Here is a 21,970-nt window from a genome sequence, read left to right as displayed (position 1 = left end):
TCAGTAAAACGTTTACAAAACCCTTTCAACACATCACTGTACTCACTATGCACACGTAAACCCCACAGCTAATAGTGTCCTTCTGTGTTGTGTACCCATGACCGACTTCTACGTTGAAGTGTGTTGGGTCAATGGCATCATCCGGTACATTCTGAAGTCTGTATTCCATGTACTCCCTTCATAGAAACATACCAAAGCAATGAGAGTAAGAACCCGACAGATAACTCAACAATGAATAGACATAGACTAGGAGGCGTGAAGGTAGTTACCCTCTGTATGTGTGCGTGCGTGCAAGTATAATGTCCTCGTGGAGTGTCAGAACAGGGCATGTACTAAGTCAACAATCATACCTTGTGATGTTGACCACCTCTTCATCAAATGTCCGGTTCATGGGGTCATAGAAACGCATTTGTTTGGTTTGTACATCCAAAACCTGAAGAATAAGTGTCATACTATTATATGTCAATACACCTGGCATGTCCCTTTCCCACTGAATAATACATTTGCTCCAAAAATACAATATAAGGCTGCTGAAACGCCAGAAACACATCACTATTGGCGATAACCACAGATTACGACAAGTTACATTTAGTCATGACATCTGGATCAGATTCGGTGACAGGAAATCACAAAAAGTTTCTATACACTGCTGAAATTCAACACGCAGCGTCCCAGACACATATAGCTCATAAGTCACCACTCTTACTGTCTTATATACCCAGGAAATACCAATTACCAACAATGTCCAATGGCTGCCCTGTCTATGAATCGGTATAAACACTTTTCTCATGGTCTGAGAGTTTTTCCTGAAATATAACGAATATTGTCTGTTACATTTGGAACAATATTCGTTCTGAGGTGGCATCTTCATAATGCAGTAGTATTTGCAACATAGCAGGTACACAGTGAACGAATTGCCATATTGTGGCATTGCACAACAAACGAACAAACAAATTATAATGCGATCAACAATGAATTTGTTATATTTAGTAGGAAATAATTCAATTCCATAATTAGTCATTGCCGACGTTTATCAACTGTTGCAGTGTATATTATCCTCACAGGTATGTACTGTACTGTACTCAATATCAATTCATCACCTTTCGTAGAAGCGCCACTCTGTGACTCCTTCCCGACTTGAAATTTCGCCATCCCTCAATAACCTGAGTAGATAAAGCTACATTTCTTTCCTTACACTGAAGCAAATAACACGAAAAAAGAACATGTTATATATTCAAGGACGAATATTGGTTACTGTAATTGTATACATAACTACAACATTCAGTCATATTGTATATTCTTTGAACAAACGAGTCGACATCTTGTATTGTTGTTATTTCTAAATTGTCTTGTAGGTTAAAAAATCCTTTCACCCACCTCGCGTCCTTGACACAGCACATACAGGAAGGCATTTATTATCTGCAAAAAGAAACGTATTTACTATTATTGTTACTTGGGTTTTTCTTTTATCAGCGTGTAACAAACTGCTTATACTGTCATTTACACATACCTGATCATTCACCCAACCAACCGTCCATCTCATCTCTTTCTCTATTTTGTCTCTCATTTGGTCTTCGGTTTCTTTCGGAAGCCTTGGTGCTATCGTCAGGATATCCAGTTTTGAAACTCTATAGGGACCTATGGACACCACTATGTCGTCCAGTTGTCTGTTATCATTGCAGATATCTTGAAACTGAAAATAATTACATCAAAGCTTTTATGAAAACAACGGTATAGCTGCATCAGGCTGTGTTAGGGTCCCACATATATTCTGTACTTCACATTATGTATTTTTAAGTCACAAGTGTTCAACACTGTAAACATTAAACATTACACCATGTCTACGATGCGATACATTGAATCACCCTCACCACATCAAGTTTAGTTGATGTTGATTCTGCTGAATTTGCTTGTTCTTGGATACACTCCAGTTGCCCTAAAATGACAATATGACGAATTGTTAGAGTACTTGCTTACTAAAATGACATATACGTCAAACGTTTGTATATTTTACACAGGTATATCCATTCCGTGGGATGCAATTGGTGCACCACGCCCCCTTTGGTATGAAACATGAACCGAACACAATTCAGGACACTAACGGCAATTGTATGAGTTCTGGGTAATGTTCCGCGACCTGCATTATTGCTGAAAACGATGTTACTTATTTCAAACTGCTGAGTACCACTGTATGAGTTAGTGAGCAATCTGTGAATTGTTTACATTTGCAATATCTCTTTAAAGCGTATTCAGCGTATTTCACCGCAATTCCTGCATAAACGGACAACAACTGACCACGGCTATCCGAGAACACAGTGCCATTAGGTGTTAAAGACGAACAAGTGGTGCTGGTTCAAGAAAATATTCCACATTGTATGAAAAGTATTAGCGCAGTTTGTCGTATCGACACGAATGCAATGCCTATGATGTGGACTTTGTTATGATATCAACACCCTGATTTCAACTACAGGCCACCGGGTCTGTAATGGGTATTTGTCACCCAGTGCGAGAAAGAAAATGTGTTACATATCTGAGCAAGTATTTGGTATTGAATACATCACTTTCTGGAATAAGAAATCTATATCAATGACAATATTGAATACGGAATACTTTCCATCACGCTGGAGATCGAGACTCTGGTAATGCGCTTCATGATAGTGACCTAACATGATAGCTGCTCCTGGTCCACCGCTTATCATGACAACATTATTGTCTGACGCGGTTCCATCTTCAGAACTTGTGAAAACAGCAATGTCTTTTTCAGAAGCTGCGACGTCTCTCTGTACCACAAGGTGATCAGCGTATTCACCCGATTTAGCAATCGACTCCAAGTAAACGTTCCAGGTTTTGTGCCGTTGTACATCGACAAAATGGGATAGGTGTGTGCCCCTTCCTGTGGTAAATAAATCAATATATAAGAAAACTAGTATAACACAAAAATACTCTCTGTGTGTGTGTGTGTGAGCGAGTGAGAGTGCGCGCGCGTATTTGAAACCTAAGTTACGTTCAGAAGTAGATATTTGTGCGGATATATATCACTGCAAGCACTTACATAAGGATACCTCCGTAAGCTGTTAGCAACTGCAGTTCTTAATTCGAGGTGATCAAATGCTGATCTGCCATCCAAGCGCTAGTAGCTGATCTTACAACTGCATGAAAGAAGCAGTTGCCATCTCCGGAGTCTTCCGTCGGAAACACAGTCCGTGTTGCAATACCGAGGCCTGTAAGCGCTCTGACGTCCCCTGGGCGATGTCGTCTATGCGTTTAATTGACTGGCTTCTTGCAGAGCTACCCGGAGCTGTTCCAAGGTAACCTTTGTGATCTGTGTCGTACAAAGTACAGTCAAAACAAGGAAATATATCTCTCAGTGGAAGGGGGGGTATCCATTCTATGTCCATGTCTGAACTGGTGCAGTAAAATGGGTCATAGCGAGGGTATCCCGATCTATCAATGTACATAACAGACACAACCATGTTACTTACATTTGAGCGATGCCTTTCTGCGCTCTTGTTTGTCTTCATGCACGGAACGGTCTGCTTCCCCTGTACAAAAACATCGACAATCAGCCTCGATTATTAGACTTAGCATATTACTTCGGTGATAACAATGACAATGAAAATACTAGTTTCTTACAATGCATGCTAAATTACGCTGCATGTTAAGTATATGAACACACACGGTAGAATAGAACTGTATCAATTTACCTTCTGTTGCATTGTCCGACAAGAAACACTGATTATTACAATATCAATAGATCAGACACTGAATTTCAGTTCAATAAACATTTTCTATAGTCAGCTCAAATCAGGTCATTTACCTGAAAGGTGCAGGCGGCCAAACGTGTCGTGGTCGAATTTCACCACACAGAATGTCATTCTTCAGTTGTCCTTCGACTGCGGCTGTCATTTTCTTTGTTTGTTTGTTGATTGTAAAATGCAACAGCAGTCGAAGGACAAACATATAATTCCCAGGCGACATGACATCGAGAAAGTAGTTATTCCGGTTCATCTTCCTGTGCATTTGCTCTTCTACTTGAGAATTAATTCTGCCTTTCATTTCGGGAACAAGCGAAATACGTCTGAGCAGTTCTTGTTCCGATTTCGTGTTCCTTTCATGAAATCGATCAAGCAAACAGAATGTTTCAATTTGATGGCAGGAAATGCGCATCGGAGTCCAGAGCATTTAGTGGAGCTACTGTCAGCCATTCCTTCATGTAAGGTATGCTCTTAGAAAAGTTTCCGTCCTTCGCCTTTTGTATGTTCTCAGCAGCTGCTTCAGCCAAACGTCCTTCATTTGATAGAACATGTTCTTCCGCCTCCTGTTTCCATGACGTGACATCATCGGAGCTACATCACTGATGACTACTGGCGGTTGTCTTGACAAGGATAGTAATAAATCCACATGGTCCCTCACACTTTCAGGTCTCAGGATGGATTTAAACGCATACACGATTCTGTGGGGGCAGGAGGCTGACACCCATCCACCTTGAACGAACATGAAAAATAATTACTCATAGAGGAAAATTAGCCTGACTTTTATCAGAAACTATACCCAGGGGCAAACGTTATTGTTACATGTCATCTTTCAAGGTAACCTCATGAGTGATTGTTTCATCTGAACATGATAAAAGTGTGTTAAAAAGTCAGAGACAAGCAACCAAAATGGTTGTAGTTTACACAAAATATCCTATAACCACGATTCCAGAAAAATATCCAGCACCACACCATGTGTTCTGGAAGGGGATTGGTTTTGGAGGTGAGGACAGTATGATCTAGATTAGGATGACATCAACAGCAGAACTGAAATGCTGTGAGGTACAGGGACTCGGTTTTATTCAGATGAACGCTTTACCGGGTTTTTTCTTCAACTCAATATGCTAGATTTGCACATCAGTATCTTAATTAGAACAATGTTACTCTGGCAAAGGAGATCCCCATTTGTCACCACTAAACATACGTGCTATGCAGCCCCTCCCCATGTTGTATGGATTTGTATTTTACCATAACTTGAAGCATTTGTCTTTCAGTGTAATAACAGAACATTCGCGGCAGTAAATGTTTAACACTGATTCTGATTGTTGTTTGTTGGTCACAAGAAATTGCAAGTTCAATCACTTTACCTGCCGCCTGATTTTCACGACTCACTCGTGGTGAACACTTCCAAGGAGACTCTATACTGTTTGTTCGTTATTCATAGAAGGTCATACGGGTTGTCAGGAGTCTAATTTTAGGCATTTGTTGTACATACAATATATCATATTTGTAACTTTGTTACGGTTTGTGTGTGTGTGTGTGAAAGAGAGAGCCTACATGTGCTTATACTATTTATATATATTAGTTGAGACATAAGAATCTGCCAGCCCCTGCTGCCAGCAGATGTCCGAGGCTACTTTCCCAGGATTGGTAACAGCTGTGATATACCACTGTAACTAAGACTTATAGACTAATTGTCTTTTGTGGGGACTTGTGGGTTCTTACCTGATCGACAACAATAAGTGTGCGACAACGAATTTAAGATACACATGTGAAAGGAAAGAGCGTGAGAAAGAGTAAGAGAGCTTTAAGATACTTAAGAAGTAAGAAATGTTTTTTAAGTTTCCAAGAGAAGAGACTGTTATAGGATTGTGTGTTGTTGGCTTAGAAGACATACGGTTTTTCAACCTGTCCAGCCATTGCCTAGCCACTGTCAAGTGATGTGAAGTTACATTTATTCTTTCATTGTGTGGATTGTATTTAGAAGAAGTGTCATAAGAAAGCTTGCAATTTGAGATCGAAGGGCATTTTGAAACCACTGATCGAGATTTATACTTTTAAATCCTCTCCCCAACAGTTGGAGATTATAAGAACTCACACTGGTCATTTTACAATGTCATCGAGCTTGAGTAATTACCAGAATGGCCCCATATGCCTGAGAATAACTTGTTGAAGGTTGATTTGCTTTTCAGTTTTTCCTTCAGTCTGTTTATCATTTCCAGTTTTGTCCCTTTGGCGTCTACTTCCATCTTTGTACACCAATGCCGTACCTCAGGAACCTGCAGGATTCAGTATAGAAACTATGAAAAACCATGAGTGACCAAGCTTTCCACTTCAGTTGTGGCGCCTTAATACGCGGATACACTTCAAAGCGACACTGATATAATTTCTTTTACCAAGGATATGTAATACTTGAGCATCTAGGCAATACACTTACAAAGATACATACTTGCTTAATGCTGTACAGATTCAAGAACCCATTATCTCATTTGTGGATTTAGTTCCTCTACAGATTAAATCAAAGGAATTCAACCCATTTTCTAACGGAATAGTGTCAGCTATCCCGGAAACATCTGTGTTCGCCTTTAAACCGGATTGTTGTAGGATTTGAAAGAGCTTGTTTGTAATACGTCACGCCCAGCCACACTACGCCATACCATACCACAGTTTGCACAATTCACTGAGTCTGTCTAACTGATAATAGTGTAATGTCATATATGTCACATGTACCTTCTTTTCACACAGCATTTGCATCAGGACATCTTCCGTTAGGGTCCCTATCCCCTGCATCAAAGTCTCCATCCTGAAGATGCTTTGTCAGTGATCTTAATTTTTCAGCTTCAGTGTTGAATGCCTTTGCATCTTTCCTCGCTAAGCCAACGAAAGGAGCCCAGTTGTCGTGCATGAAGGTGAAACACGCCCATCGTTGGTCGCTTCTAATACCATTTAAAACATTCTAAAGAATATTAACAAACATACATCAGACATTACAAACATACATCAGACTGAAATTAGACAGTAACACCTCATTTAGCCTTGGCATATTAGACACTCACACAAACAAACTATTGGTCATTACTAATTCAAGACGATAAAGTGTACCTTTTCCAAAACCTCTGTATAACAAAGACGCCTCCACTGTTTGGTTCCAAAACACATCCATGTTGATTTCATCTGAAGCTGTTTCTGCCCCTGGTACCTGTGACACTGACGTCAACAAATGTCTACTGTGAGAAACGCATAAAGCAGAGATCATGAAACATGAATGTTGGACGGTTCACTAAATGAAAGATACCGGAAACAGTTGACATCTTAGGGAAAAGAATGAACGACTTACATGCTAATGGAAATGCACATTTCTGTTAGCATCTGTCACCAGGCAACATGGAAATCGGCCGCAGATGTCACAGGTGAAACTGTACTTGTGGATCGCACATGGCCTCAAAATGCAGATACCCTGTAACATTTTTTGTCTCCGGGGAAAATGTAATCCTGTGTCTTCGGTTAATGTATCGGCAGCCCTTCCAATTGCCGTGTGGTTCTCTGAAACCATAAATTCGTGACAGTTAGTTATGTCGAAACAAATTTAAAGTTAAGAAGTATACATTGTACGAAAGGGACAACGTGGAAGGTGGCTACCTTTCATTTTCTGTTCGATAGATTTGTCCAAAAACGGAATATAGTAAGGGTATATTGTACCTTCAAGTTAACTCTGAACCAGTGACACAGGCGAATTGAAAGGAATATGTGGTCGTCAAAATTATGTATGCCATCCCTGTGCTCTTGGTACCTGTAGAAGTGACCGCACGTTTGACACTTCTTAACGTACACAGCTACATCTGACAATGAAAGGTTGTAAACAAATTATATAATTAATATGTAAAAAGAATTATGTTACACACATTAGGTTTTGAAAGCAACGTTATACAATTTAATTGAAACAATGTGAAATCGCCTCACATCACCCAACCCACACCGTCAGTCGAAATATTACTGGCTTCTTATAATTGTATTGTTATTTGTGGTTTGGAGGTAATATTAATAGTTTGCATAATTCAGTATTACCCCTCAGCATACATACCTGTGTACACATGATCTTTATCATATATTTTCCCTTTTCTGGTTACCAGATACTGGTCAAGGTCTTCATTTCCACACATTGCACATTGTGTTTCGATTGGTGCCAAGTTTTCTACAGGTCCTAACTGTGTATTTTCCGGAAGTTTGAATTCTGGTGGTATTTTCTTCTGAGACGTTAGGTAATTTACCATTAAGCGTGCACCATGTCCAGACGGTGGATATGCCTCGCACAACCTGCTTCCCGATTCTCGTAAGGGTCGGGTTTCCATGGTTAATGATGGTATTGGTTCCTCGCTTGAGTTAGGGTCAACTGATACCTCTTCATCTACGCTGCACATATCCGTGTTGTTCTCAGCAGTACTGCTCAGCAACTCTGGGTGTTCTTGTGCCAAATACCATTTGACAAGATTCTTGTGTACGCAAGATCTGGTGGTTTTGCAACAAACACAATTTAGCTGTCCTCTTTCCTTTGTGAATGTTACTACAGCGCGACCGAGTTTTGCCTAATATTCCTTCGTTTCATCATAAACAGAGAAATAAAGGCAGTTTACAGAGTGTTTCTGCTCCCATAAAACGACAACAGGGCTTTGTGTTTCTCGGCCGTATTAACGAGCTTCTTGGCAATTTCCATGCTCGCTGAATTTATTACCTTCTGTTGACAAAGATTTTCTGCATAGTCTGACTGAAGACGCACTTCTTTAAGGACATGCACTTGCAAACATAACTGATTGCAAATGGGGCACTGATAAGTACCTACATTGCCTCTTGCTGCAACACCCAAAGCTAAATTGCAGTGTTCATGTTCACATTGCATCTGTTGAGTTACAGTGTTCATTTGCACATGCGGTGGGTAGTCTGGACCAGTTCTTGACTTGCTTATCATGAACAGACCGCGCTGTTTATCAACGCAAATCCCACGATGGTGTATCAAGTCATCCCGCGCATTGTGTTTCTTTGCATGTCTTTTGATATTCTTTTTCGAGATCAGGGCATTACAGATGAAACATGTCTCTTTCGGATCTTGGTCTCGCTGTACTTTTTGGATGCTCTGTGATTGGGAAGAAGTCATTTTCTCTTGAACATTTGCAGATTTTGCCTGAGCAATTGGGCAAACGGTGTTCCTATGTCGAACAAGAGAGAACTTTCTTCGGAAAACTTTACCACATGGGCAGTGGTAATGTCCCCTGTCTTGTTTTGGAATGCATTCCAAAAAACAGTTTAACACCCAAACATCTGCAAAGACACAAATTACTAGAGTATCAACAGTTATGTCAAAAACATATCAGCATTGTGGCTTTGAGGTTATGTTATAGATACCTTTAGAACCGAATGAATACTGAGATACCATTACTAGTTTAAACAACCCAACAATATTAACTTGTACATACCACCAATTTTGACAGCATTTCGTGTATGCCTGTGTATATGACCTTCCCTGACATTGTGACGCCGTGAGCTTGATTCCGACAGAGTTTACATCGGTAGCTTCCTGTCAACATTCACCAATAAACTCACACATGTCTTCAGATCTTTGTGTGCCATATGTTTTCATTCTGTAGAGCAATATAGAAGGTTTGACATCAACATTGTAACAAGGAGACTGTAAAGCATTCTCGGTGACGTTAATGTCGCCTTTTTGCGTTTATGTGTTCATATAAGAAAATGCGCATGTTACCATCCATTAACTTAGAATCGTATGATAATATTTGTATGGGACAAGCCTTTAGGAAATATCGTAACACTACTGAAATTACACAGTGATATCATAATCATATCACTACTGTAGATTATAATACTCACGTTTGTATTACACCGTCCATGCCTAGAAGAAGCAAAATAAAGACAACATATACCATTCAAGAAATGAATACAGTTAAGGGAATACCGAAATTATTGGCAATATTGATCTGTTTCTGCACCAGTGTAAGCAGTTTGAACTGAAATCAATGTCTGTAAAACACATTCATGCACATGCACACTCACACGCACACGTACACATGCCCTTAAATTTGGCCACTGTCGGCCCTCTGTGTATATATACAGTATATATTACCACACCGTTAATGAGGGGCAGCCGCCTTTTCTTCAAGCTGTTTGTAATATTACTCATTCAAATATACTAGGCACATAAAGAAACTGTGCATACAAAAATTTAAAATCTAAACTTATCAAACCTGTGTAGACACATAAGGATTCAAACTCAGAAATAAGTGACATGTATCCAACATGCATGCACGTCCACGTTCCGTGACGTCAGTGGGTTCGTCCTTGAGACGTGCACTACATTGTTGCACGTGCATTCCGGAAAGAGAAACAGGAAATGAATGCCACACAATACTGTCACTTTGGAAAGCTCAACCCCTGCCCTTGCGATTGTTCAAAAAATTAAACAGCTATTGAAACGCATAGCATGCCAAGGCTCACGTCTGCACAACGTCATGAGGCCATCTCGGATGGTCCGTGGGGAATGTCTCAACGACAAGTGGCTGCACGCTTTCCACTGCCACCGAACGCCATTTCTGCACTGGTGAGACGCTACAAGAACACAAATGACGTCATCGATCGGTCACGTTCTGGACGTCCACGTGTAACAACGCCAAGACAGGACATATGGATAAGGGTGACCCATCTTCGCCACAATCCAGGACTTCGCCGTATCCACCCAAACACAGTTCGACAACGTTTACGTCATCACGGGATCAGACCACGACGTCCCGCCCTACGGCCTATCCTGACACAACGTCAGGGACAAGCTCGCCGAATGTGGTGCCGAAATCATGTCCGCAGACCCTTGTTTTGGTGGAGAAATGTTGTTTTTACAGATGAGTCCAGGTTCAACATTTCCCATAGTGATGGACGCCAACGCGCCTGCCTACAGACGTAAGGAAGAACCTTATGCACAGGCCTGTGTCTTGAGAGGAATCGCTTTGGTGGTAGTTCCGTGATGATTTGGGGTGGAATAGGAGCATGCCAAAGAACTCTTTTGGTGATTGTTCAGGGCAACTTAACTGGTGTGGGCTACAGGGATGAGATTCTTCGACCTGTGGCAATTCCTTTTCTGCAACGTCATGGCCCTGGGTTAACATTCCAGCAGGACAATGCCCGCCCTCATACGGCAAGGGTTGCTATGGATTTCTTGCAACACCACAACGTTGAGTTACTGTCTTGGCCTGCAAATTCACCGGATAATTCCCGATAGAGCATCTTTGGGACGAGATGGATCGACGCTCACGCCGTCTTCCTCATCCGCCAGATAACGTCCTTGACCTTGCAACAGAGGTTGAGAGAATCTGGCGTGACATCTCACAAGCCTTCCACGTTTGATAAGCTCTTCGCGTCGTCGATGTTCTGTTCTCAATGCCAATGGTGGACATACCCGTTATTGAGCTTGTGGCATGGTCGTTTGACCCCTGTCCCGCTTGTGGACTCGTGACGTCATTGTGATTGACTTTTCAATTGAAATTCTCCCGATTTGTTATGGTCTCATGATCCCTCCATTAACGTTTATGTGTACCTTTGTTATCGTACTTATCAACTGGGATAATATTTTTACAAAGCACAGTTTCTTTATGTGGCTAGTATATATTCTAAAAACTGTTAACAGTCTTTGATCTAACTCACCTATAAATCAAGAGGTATGACAGTTGAATGAGATATTTCACCACTCTATATCTTTATATGACTTATCGTATAGCCCTTGTTACTCTTAAAGGTCACATGCAACGTAAAACACAACTTTGCAGATTCTGATACCTTTCGGTATGGACTTACCGGAAACAAATCGTCAAAATGCAAACATACCCAAGAATCTGTGCCAAGGGGATCACGCCAAGATTGAAATCACCCAACCGTGAAATGGTGATAGATAAAGAGGAAATGAAGTTTAAAACTTGTCTAAGTCAGTTAGGTTCAAGTATTCAGAATATGTCCCCCTGGATTCATATTTTTGGAAATTATGTCTTTATGGTTATGTAAGTTGGAACTGTTAATAGGTTTTGGAAGATAGTCACAAATACTTTTAAAATGTGTCCCACGATTGTTTCTAGATACAAACGTAATTCCCCATCTTCAGTGAAAACACCGAACTTCAGTGATCGACGAGTCGTTTATTAATGTAGACAGGAAAACTGTTTCACCAATATCCCAACAATCAAAATATTTTCAATGCATATGCAAATTTTCAGTAGTGATAAAACACCTTCATAGTTAATTTTAATGTTTATTAACCGTAGATACAAGACGTATGTGTTGTGAGGAGTTATATCCCTTTACTCAGGGCACAGATGCACGTACAGGTCTAGAGATCCTGGCTAGGTCTCTCAGCAGGGAAGGCAATTAAGCCGGACAGTGTGTGCATCCGTCCTCTATAATAACACCGTATGTTATTTCATTGCGAGTCACAATTTGAACAAAAATAAACATTGTATTCCAAGAGATGTATTTACAACATAAGCACTCACAAATTAGAATCACATGACATTGCATTATACACAATACATTTCAGAAAAAAGTTGTAACTAAATAATGAACTTTGAACTCAATGTACAGGTTTGGGTAAGCATTCTATCCATATCATGGCATTACACTAATCATGTGTAACTGAACTGATCATGTCCATCAGTTTCTCCCGAGAGGACACTTTAGTGTGTACTCCAAGTGAGACAAGTTTGTCTCTCAAATCAGCCACACTCAGGTCATCTAAAAGTGGTTGAGTACTAGGGGCGACATTTCTGATGTCATTTTGGATACTAGCCCTTTTATGCTTCTAGCCTCATGTATCTCAGATTCCCAGTACTCAAGCTTACGTTTAGTGTAGGGTCGTTTTGGTCGAGCCAGATGTGATTGACTTTCCACACGCTTTCGGACAGTCATAGCCTCAATGGGACCATCCCACTTTTGGGTTTTCTGCTGATGAATCCTTTTGATGTCATCATTCATTTTTCCAGGGCCTGTCCACTAAACCTACCAATGTTCCCGTGCCAATGAACACAGGAACATGGTACACTAAACAGTGCATGTAGGGCGTGATGTTCTTAGACAAGCACCCCTTCCTTTTCTCTCCTACTCTCAGAATCAGCTGTATCCACTCCCTGGCCATGTAGTACAATTGCCGTGCATCGTTGCTCTCCCCGCTAACTACCAACTTATAGATGTCCCTAAATCCTGTCCAAATGTTGATGAAGTCCGTCTCTGTGTCTGGTGTCAGTCGATCGTAAAGTTTGTCTGGCAGTTGATTCAGAATTTTCTTCTTGCTGTCCCCTGAAAGACTTGTCCATTTTAGTCCCTTGCCGTCCCTATCTTCCCACACATTGAACGACACCCCACAGCTTCTGATGCTTTCCACTATTCCATCTAAATATCTAGGTTTCCCTTGCCTTAATTTTGTTAATTCTTTATCCCTGTTTCCCCATCCTGAATAATCATTCTTTCCAGAACGTCCGTGATTCTCATCAAGAGATGTAGCTCGTCCAGGACAAAATTGTCGATACCTATTTCAACCAGTGGAGTGTGTTGAACACCAAACTGGAGCTTATCTGCGTGAGATCTTATCTCGTCAATTGTCCTGCACATGGGCTCCGTGGAATAGTACAACCAGTCATGCGTCATGTTGTGTCGGTCGTCCTTGTGCACTTTACACAGTGGACACGCATAGTTTCCAGTAGAACCCCCTAAGCCTAGAACTAACTGAATCATTTTCATGTCAGCCCCAAAGAAAATCTCGATCCCTATACGTTTGTCCCCAATCTGAATAAACTTGGCCTTTGCAACAGAATTGACTTCTTCAAATAATGGAACCAGAGACATTTTGAGGTGGTAGTAGTTCTCTTTGCAGCTGACAATTGCTAAAGTACATTGGTTTCTTGATGCTTGCTTGACTGTGTCATCTACGATGTTAAATGAGAAAACTACAAAATTTGAGAGGCTGCTAACCCGAGTCCCGTCCCCACCGAACTTAATCTTAACGTTTTCTACATATGGCCGAGATTCTAAATACTGCCCAACGCTAGATTCAAGCTCGTTCTTAAAGCTCATCACTGCTCCAGGAACACTGCCAGGTACTCTGTGTATTTTGAACTCACGTGACAGTTTAGCACGGAGTTCGGCAACTGCGCCGACTCTGGGCAGGTCCTTGTTGACCTGGGCAATTTCATGATAAGTTGAGTCACTTACGCCAAACTTATCAAGTACAAACAGGATTTGTGACAAATTTTCCTCATCTTCTGATTTAGTCTGGTCATATCTAACAATTAAGTGAATTCATCACCATTTGATGACTTTAGTTTGAGGCTAGATGGTGTAAGTCCAAGATTGCGTACAAAGTCTAAAGCTTTTAACGTTGATGCCTGAACGTTGTTCAGGGTTCTGTACGTCTGGCGTTTGCTCATCTTTTCAATTGGTCTGCTGTGAGTGAGTGATGTTTGAGGCGGGGTTTCAGCAGGCTCGCGAACAGTCCTGCTCATTTGCCTTGTATTTACAAGTTCATTTTCCAATAAACCCAATCTGTAGGTCTGCTTCAAATAGGCCTGCTTTTCACCCCAGTCAGCTTTTGTACTTTGAATTAACTTTTTTGATATGGTAACGCGTACGCGTTCATCTATTCTAGCAGATTGTTGCAATTGTACAACATTTAAATTTTCGTTCAGAATGTCCATTGAAAATGTAAAATCCCTATGCGTAGTTGAATAACGGTCTATTTCTCTCAGACATGCATGGGATATTTCTAAACCTAGAGATTTTTCAGCTGATTGTGAACTTTGTGGTGCACTGACAAATGATATGTCAATCCTACCGCCACTAGAACTTCCACAAACTTCACTGTTTTTTGCCATGTCTATATTATTTGCTAACCACAAACCCAGAGCTAAGTATATTACCCAAATATAGACCATACTAACAGTCTATTACTGAGAGTTCAGTGTTCTCAAGGTGCACACTTTACTGGTGACAAACATGACGATCTTCTCCACCGGCACAGTCCGCAACGTCAGGACTCCCCCCGTCGTCATCCATACCTTCTTCATGGTAAGCCGTGGTGAAACTCTCACAGGAAAGTTAATCTCCTGACCTTCGCCATGATGATTCAGAGAATACCACCAGTGTTGAGACAGACACAGTCTACTGAAATCGTTCTTATGTAAGAAAAGCTCCTTGTCGTGGCCCGGTAGATGACCAAATGCGTATCTGTATATGTCCAGCTGCATGTGCGCTGAATGTAGACCGCCCGGTGACTTTACTTGTTGTCTTCAGTGACCTCTCAACAGTAGCTGAAGCAAGTCTGAGGCGCTCACTAGACACGGGAGGGCAACTGTAGTCTTCTAGCAGATGGGCAGGAATGTGGCATGTGGGTTCCCAGGTAGCCTCTTCTAGAGGGTAGTCCGCCCACTCCACTAGGTAAAGCAGGCCCTTTAATTAAAAAATGTAATTAAGATTAACATACCCCCTCAAACATATGACAAGCATTAAAACATTCATGTAACCCCCATTATAATATGAATTGTTTTATTAAATGACTCTCGTGTGGGTATATCTATATCTTACCAGCCCTGTCGGCTTGTTGGTTGTTTCAGTTACATTTGATACATGTGAATGTTGTTATATATAACTGAATAATGTTTATGAGTGGTTGAGACACATATTCGAAGCGAAACGGTAAACCTCTACCCGGCATAGGGAAGTCAGTAGAATGTATGTACGTATGATAATTTTGAAGATAATTAACTAAATACAATACATTAACACATACTGCAGTATGTCTAAATATAGCGTTTGACATTTCTTTTTGTCTTCATCATATTCGAAATGGACACAACCATTTCAGATGAAAAAACCCTTTAAAACAAGGTTTTAGATAGACAAACTTTTTACGTAAAGTATATATGGATTATATTGTCCACAATCAATTGTTAGGTTGTTCATTGTGGACTGTCAGTTTCCTACACGGAGATGTTTCGCGTCTTGTCAAACAGAAATATCACGGAACTTGTTGAATGTAAAAGAAAGGAAATGCATCATGAAAAGCACCTTAAACATGTTTCTATGGTCTCTTGTGTTATCAAGATATAACAATATGAACATACCTGAGGAGACTTGCGCTTCCAAATGACTCTCTGTACTGGATAGATTCCAACTGTGACACGGTTGCTTACAGATTTGTTCAGGGCAAAGGATTGTCCTTCGTGGAGTTGTCTGTAGTTTGTGACTGTTCGCGGCCGAAGTTCCATTTTTAACATTTGTCGAACTGATTACACCAATGGCATTCTGTGAGCTTTTAGAGCTTATGCTTTCAATCCAGTGAAAACACAACACAAACGGCCTTTCATTGCTCTCATTGTCCCACCTGTCATAACGAGGTTCACATGTCTGTACAGGACAACTAATGTTGTTATAGAAATTAGAATCAGACAGGTGTAAATCTAATAGACTTAGTGATGTTTTCATATCAATCAAGGATCAGTATAGGCACACATAACTGGGTAGAGACAGATTCGACGATTATCAACATTTCCTGATTAACTTAACTGTGTTGAGAAAACAGCATTGTTCTGTGTTTACAATGTGTTCCCTTACCAGCTGTGGAAATTGATCGTTATGAAACTTTGCATACATGTCCGCTAAATTACTCTCGGAATGCCACAGACAATGAAACTCATAAACCGCCGTTGCCATAAGTAAATGTGTTAATTATTGACATATGGCATATAAAGATCATAGCATGATATACATGTATATATATATATATACATGTATATATATATATATATATATATATATATATATATATATATATATGTAGAGAGAGAGAATTCATATATATATATATATGTGTGTATGTGTGTAGACACTGTTGTAATTTGTTTTAGTTGAGTAATGGAACATGTTTTAATTTTCTATGACACACTACATATGTATGGCCAACACGAGATATATTCAGAACTGATACATTCTTACTTTCACCATTAAGCACGCGTTGTCAAGAACTAAATCTAACTATGAGCGCCTGTGGTGAGACTCTGCGGGATGCCAAGCAAGGGCTTTTGGTCCAAAGGCGAACCACATGTGTTGTTATCTATATTGAAGGGCATTAAAATATTCAGAAGATGGAATCGCAAGTCCTATGGCATGACGAGTAGCATGCCCTTGTTTGCACGGTTGGTTGCACATGAGTGTGCATGAAGCGCCAACTGGGCCATGGCACAAAAAGTTGGACATGTATGGTTGTACTGTCTGGAGCAGCTTAACGTCAAAAGAATTGGACATGTTGGAGTTAACACAAAGGTATTTCTGTAGAAAGGTACAAGGTCTGCCTAAACGCACTGCTTCTCCTGTGGTTCTAGATACCCTGGGACTACTGCCAATTCAAGGGTATACAGAAAATCTTGTTTGCTTATGTTTGGTAGAATCTGCCGTCTAAATGATGCCTATGTTGTTAAACAATTATTTCTTCATCGTCTATTTGAATCCAGATGTATGACTACCATTGGTAAATCCCATCACCTATCCTGTACATGGTTAAGCTCGTAAACAAGTATGGCTTGTTTGACGCTGTTAATACATACATCACAACAGGGGTTATATATACTAAAGCAAAATGGAATGATATTGTTAAATCCAGAATCTGTGATGCTTACGAGGAGTCTGTTGTGTCATCAGATAGCAGTGAGAGAGGATCTCTCCAGATATTGCCTTATCCGAGAGCCTTTTAATCCAAGTAGACTGTGGAACTAGCCTTGATTAAAAAGCCTAAATTTTACAAACTCTCTCATATTATTCACATTGGCTGTAAAAAGATTGAATCCAGAGAGTGTATATGTGGAATAGTAGCTTCTGATATTGTTAAACATGTTATTATGTCAGATGACACACTTGCTCGTGTAATAATCTCTATTTCTACTCGCCGGTGGAAGATACTGCAGTGTAATATTTTACGGCAATATTGCACTAGTGTAATACCGCTAGACGTATGACTTCATAATGGTTACAGTTATGACCTCACAATGCTAATGCCTCTGTCACAATGGTATTATACCTTGCTTGACTCATGGAAAGCTGAGAGTCATCACACTGTAGGCAGTTTCTATCAATTTATATTGAGAGTAATAAACAGAATACTAAACTAGCTTCCTTGAAATAGCATTTTTATTAAACTCGTGAAAGAATAGTATCTAACTCGCTTTCGCTTCGTTTGATACCAAATCATTAACTCGCTTAATAAAAATGGTATTACACAGGTCGCTTTAGTTTCCTCTATTTATTACCCCGTGGAAGATACTGCAGTGTAATATTTTTACGGCAATATTGCACTAGTGTAATACCGCTAGACATATGACGTCATAATGGTTACAGTTATGACGTCACAATGCTAATGCCTCTGTCGCAATGGTATTAGCCCTTGCTTGACTCCCAGAAAATTTATATGAGAGTCATCACACTGTAGGCAATTTCTATCAATTTATGTTGGAGAGTAATAAATAGAATACTAAACTCACTTTCGTGAAATACCATATTTATTAAACTCCTGAAAGATTTAGTATCAAACGAGCTTGTTTGATACCAAATCATTAACTCGTTTAATAAAATTAGTATTACACGGAAGGTCGTTTAGTATCCTCTGTATATATAATGACCAGTTATTTATTTCAGGGCTGGGTAGGTAGGAGGTTTGAGATGCACTAATTAACTAAACATTATTACACTCCCAAAATGCTTGCCGTATTTTTAGATGACTCTCTCAAAGTCCTTGGACATATTTTTCATTTTGATAGTGATATTCATATATGCCAGATATATTTAAACATCTGCTTGACATATATAAACCATGTCCTATCACTATATGATATGACAAACACTATCCGTATTAAAAGTGGTGTTTTATTATCACAAACACAAAATGTTTTCTGATTTTGTGCCAAGTACATTATGTGTAGTTTCCATTTTATACAGGATTGTACTTAAAAGTGTTTTAAAGACATGAGGCAAAAACATATATAAATTATAATAATGCTTAAAATCTTCAACAACTCATTCACAAACCTAACTTGTCTGGGGAAATGACCCTTGTGAATATGCTGCTTCAATGAACTGTATCATTGATAAAATAACCATTTTGTGGGTCAGGATCTTGGTCCATTTTGTTGCCATGATTCCCTACACCAGAGCTTCCTGTGGGTTGGAACTACTCGGGGTAGGGTGGTACCCTGAAAACATACAGCTTCAAATATTGTTCATTTGAGATTTCTCTTTTGATGTCAACTGAAAATGATCACAGTGTGTATACAATTATGTTACGACCTAACGTAACTATGTAGTTTTTCATGAACTAACGATAGTGAAGTGCTACAAATACTTAGTGGATCAGGCCCCAAGTCCTGGTTTAACAAATTAGCCTAAGCTCTATAACTTTCCTAACCTTTGTTACTTTATAATAATTTTACAACAATCATAAATCTGGAGAACAGGCCCAGAACTAGAGCTCAACATAAAATGAGTGAGTGCATTAAGATTACAGAGTTGTAGTGGTGAAAGATAAAAATTAGCTAAGCCAATCAAGTATAGCACATCAGAATTCAAACTTGACTATATCTCCCAGCCCCGGTGGGTCCTCAAACAAGCAAGTCTACTTCACCCAGACTCTTCGTGTTGATGATGGGGAGATATCCAAATATGTTTTACCAGCACTTTCCCTTTGCACGCAAGACACAGATGCAATTAATACACAATGCCATTTAGAAAGTGGTGAGGCGACTTTGTGTGCTGGCGATTAGTTGCCTGACTCTGAGGGTGTGGGTTTAAATCCCGGATAGGACTCAACCCAACAAAAGTACTAGAATGTGTACTTTACTAAGAAAGTGTAATCCCAAATATAACATGTGTTACAGATACATACAAGTGATGGGTCCCCTCTCTACCCTGTCGGGGTAGCCTAGTTTCATCACTCTAAAACCAGGTTCAATCCCCACACGGGTACAATCTGTGAAACCCATTCTGGTGTCCCACGCCATATTGCAGGAATATTGCTAAAAACAGTGTAAAACCATACTCACTCACTCACACTACCCTGCAGACATTTGGTCCTTGCCATTCATATGTATTGGGGTCACACCACAGGTCTTTTCAACCGTGAGTACTAACAGAAACCATCATCTTACTGGATAATACGATGTTAAATCAGAAGGAACATTTTTTATGGATGGACAACTCTTTTATTGCAATGGATGCAACATGTCAGTGTAGATGCTAACGCCATTATCAAGCAAGTGATACACAACATCAGGGCTCCAGATAATTTTTTGAACACCAGAGTAATACTCCTTATATTTTCAATAAAGGAGTACTCGAAAACCTTAAGCCTATATTTAGAGTACTGAATGGAATTTAATAGAGTATCAGTAATCTTGTGTTTTGTTTCATATATGAACAAAACATTGCTAGTCTTGTGTAAACAGGTCAATATACAATAAAATAATACTTTTCAGATAAATACGCCTGTAAATGATTCTAAAGACCGTTTTCACCATTGCCGTGCGATTCTGCTACGCTTTATAAATTATTTCCTACCGTATCGCGGTAAATTTTTATCCATACATACGCGATACGGCCCTTATCTGGAGCCCAGTCAACAAGGTTGATGTACAGTGTGATGACATCACTGATAGTTGCTGTGATCATAGCTAATGGCTATGACTGACTGACTGATCTGAGTTTGGTTTTACGCTTTAGCAATATTCCAGCAACATCACGGCAGGGGACACCAGAAATGGGCTTCAATGATTGCTCCCATGTGGGATTCAAACTCGGTCATCGGGCGTGCACGAGCCAACGCTTTTAACCACTAGGCTACCCCCACTCACCCCTATTGGCTATGAAGCCTGATGGACAAAGAGTAAGTGACCCTTAATCTTGATTGTCACTGATTAGAGGATGGTAAGTCGTAGGGATGTTAGCATCTTCTTCAATCAAACATCGCATTCATTGCAATAAAGGAGTTGTCTATCCATAAAAATCGCTCCTGTTCATCATACCAGCTACTAAATGCTACTCAAGATGTAATGTGAAATCAGGGTAAGCAACCGGCCACTAGCAACTGCTGGCTGTATGACTCAACTTTACTGATCAAGTGGTCACGCTTGGTAACTAAATGTCCTCATTACAACCTAAGCAACCCCCAAATATATATCCATTTCCTATTACATGCTTTTTAAAAATAGGGTGGGTGGGTCGATTTTATCTTTTTAAACTTTTTTAAAACTTTTTAGTAGCACCAGGTGGGCACCTGAAAATGTCTTCAAGGATACCATATCATGTTGTTACAATGCCTTGTGATGAAACATGGAAAGATTTCTACATCAAATCATTATTCATATTATGTATTTGCAGGTTTTGTCAGCGAGGACCCATTATACCAATTCAGTGCAATCCATTTTAGCCCTACGTGCACACAGATAAACATGAAAATATTATAATGCGGATTTGGATGAAAATGATGAGTTGAAATGCACTCCTGATTTTGACTTGGTTAAAAAAGATTTAGGGTCGGGGTTAGGATAGGATCAGTTGGGTAACCAGAAACGGACTCTATTATTTTTTGGCTTTATAGGACGGATTTTGATTATAATAGCAATAACAGTATTATCTGGTCCAGATTGAGTATTGACAGTCCTTGTAACATCCCAGGACTATGGCTGAAGGGGACGTTGTCGGCACAGGTACTACAGATATGTGTACCCCAGGTAATTTATACAGATATGTACCCAGGCCATAATGCTAATATATAAACGCACTTAGGACCATTCCATTCCCATTGTGTCAATTCTTGATCGGAACCGCCATGCTGTTGTATTAGATACATTTTATGCTATGTAAGTAAGTAATGAGAACAGTAACGGATATTTCGTGATACATATGGATACCACTCGGAAAACAGTTGAACCGAACAACTACTTCTGGTTTCCGGTTTTGAATTGCGGAATATGGACTTCGTCCCTCACTTTTAGGGTAAACGGGTACGCTTTCTGTATTTTGACTTTGTTTAAGGTACATATGTGTATACAGAACGCACCTGGGGTAATGATCCGTGAAGTACCGCCCACAACGACCCTCTTCAGCTGGACTATGTGTAGCATTAAACAACAAACAATAAA

At 40.0% G+C, this 21,970-nt stretch overlaps 1 protein-coding gene across 1 annotated transcript; it reads right to left on the bottom strand.

Moving 5' to 3' along the window:
* Positions 1 to 1,088: 1,088 nt before the first annotated feature.
* On the bottom strand, positions 1,089 to 3,875 carry LOC124266462. The gene is made up of 7 exons (XM_046701254.1): positions 3,818 to 3,875; positions 3,216 to 3,322; positions 2,615 to 2,780; positions 1,872 to 1,936; positions 1,511 to 1,693; positions 1,378 to 1,419; positions 1,089 to 1,196 (listed from the first exon to the last, which is right to left on the bottom strand). The coding sequence occupies exons 1-7, from the start codon at positions 3,873 to 3,875 to the stop codon at positions 1,089 to 1,091; spliced, it is 729 nt and encodes a 242-aa protein (XP_046557210.1).
* Between the last annotated feature and the right edge of the window lie 18,095 nt (positions 3,876 to 21,970).

The sequence above is a fragment of the Haliotis rubra genome, unplaced genomic scaffold (assembly GCF_003918875.1).
Source record: "Haliotis rubra isolate DU_JTF1 unplaced genomic scaffold, ASM391887v1 Scf1259, whole genome shotgun sequence".
Classification (NCBI taxonomy): domain Eukaryota; kingdom Metazoa; phylum Mollusca; class Gastropoda; order Lepetellida; family Haliotidae; genus Haliotis; species Haliotis rubra.
Note: the sequence above shows the minus strand (reverse complement) of the source record. Positions and strands in the feature narration are given on the sequence as shown.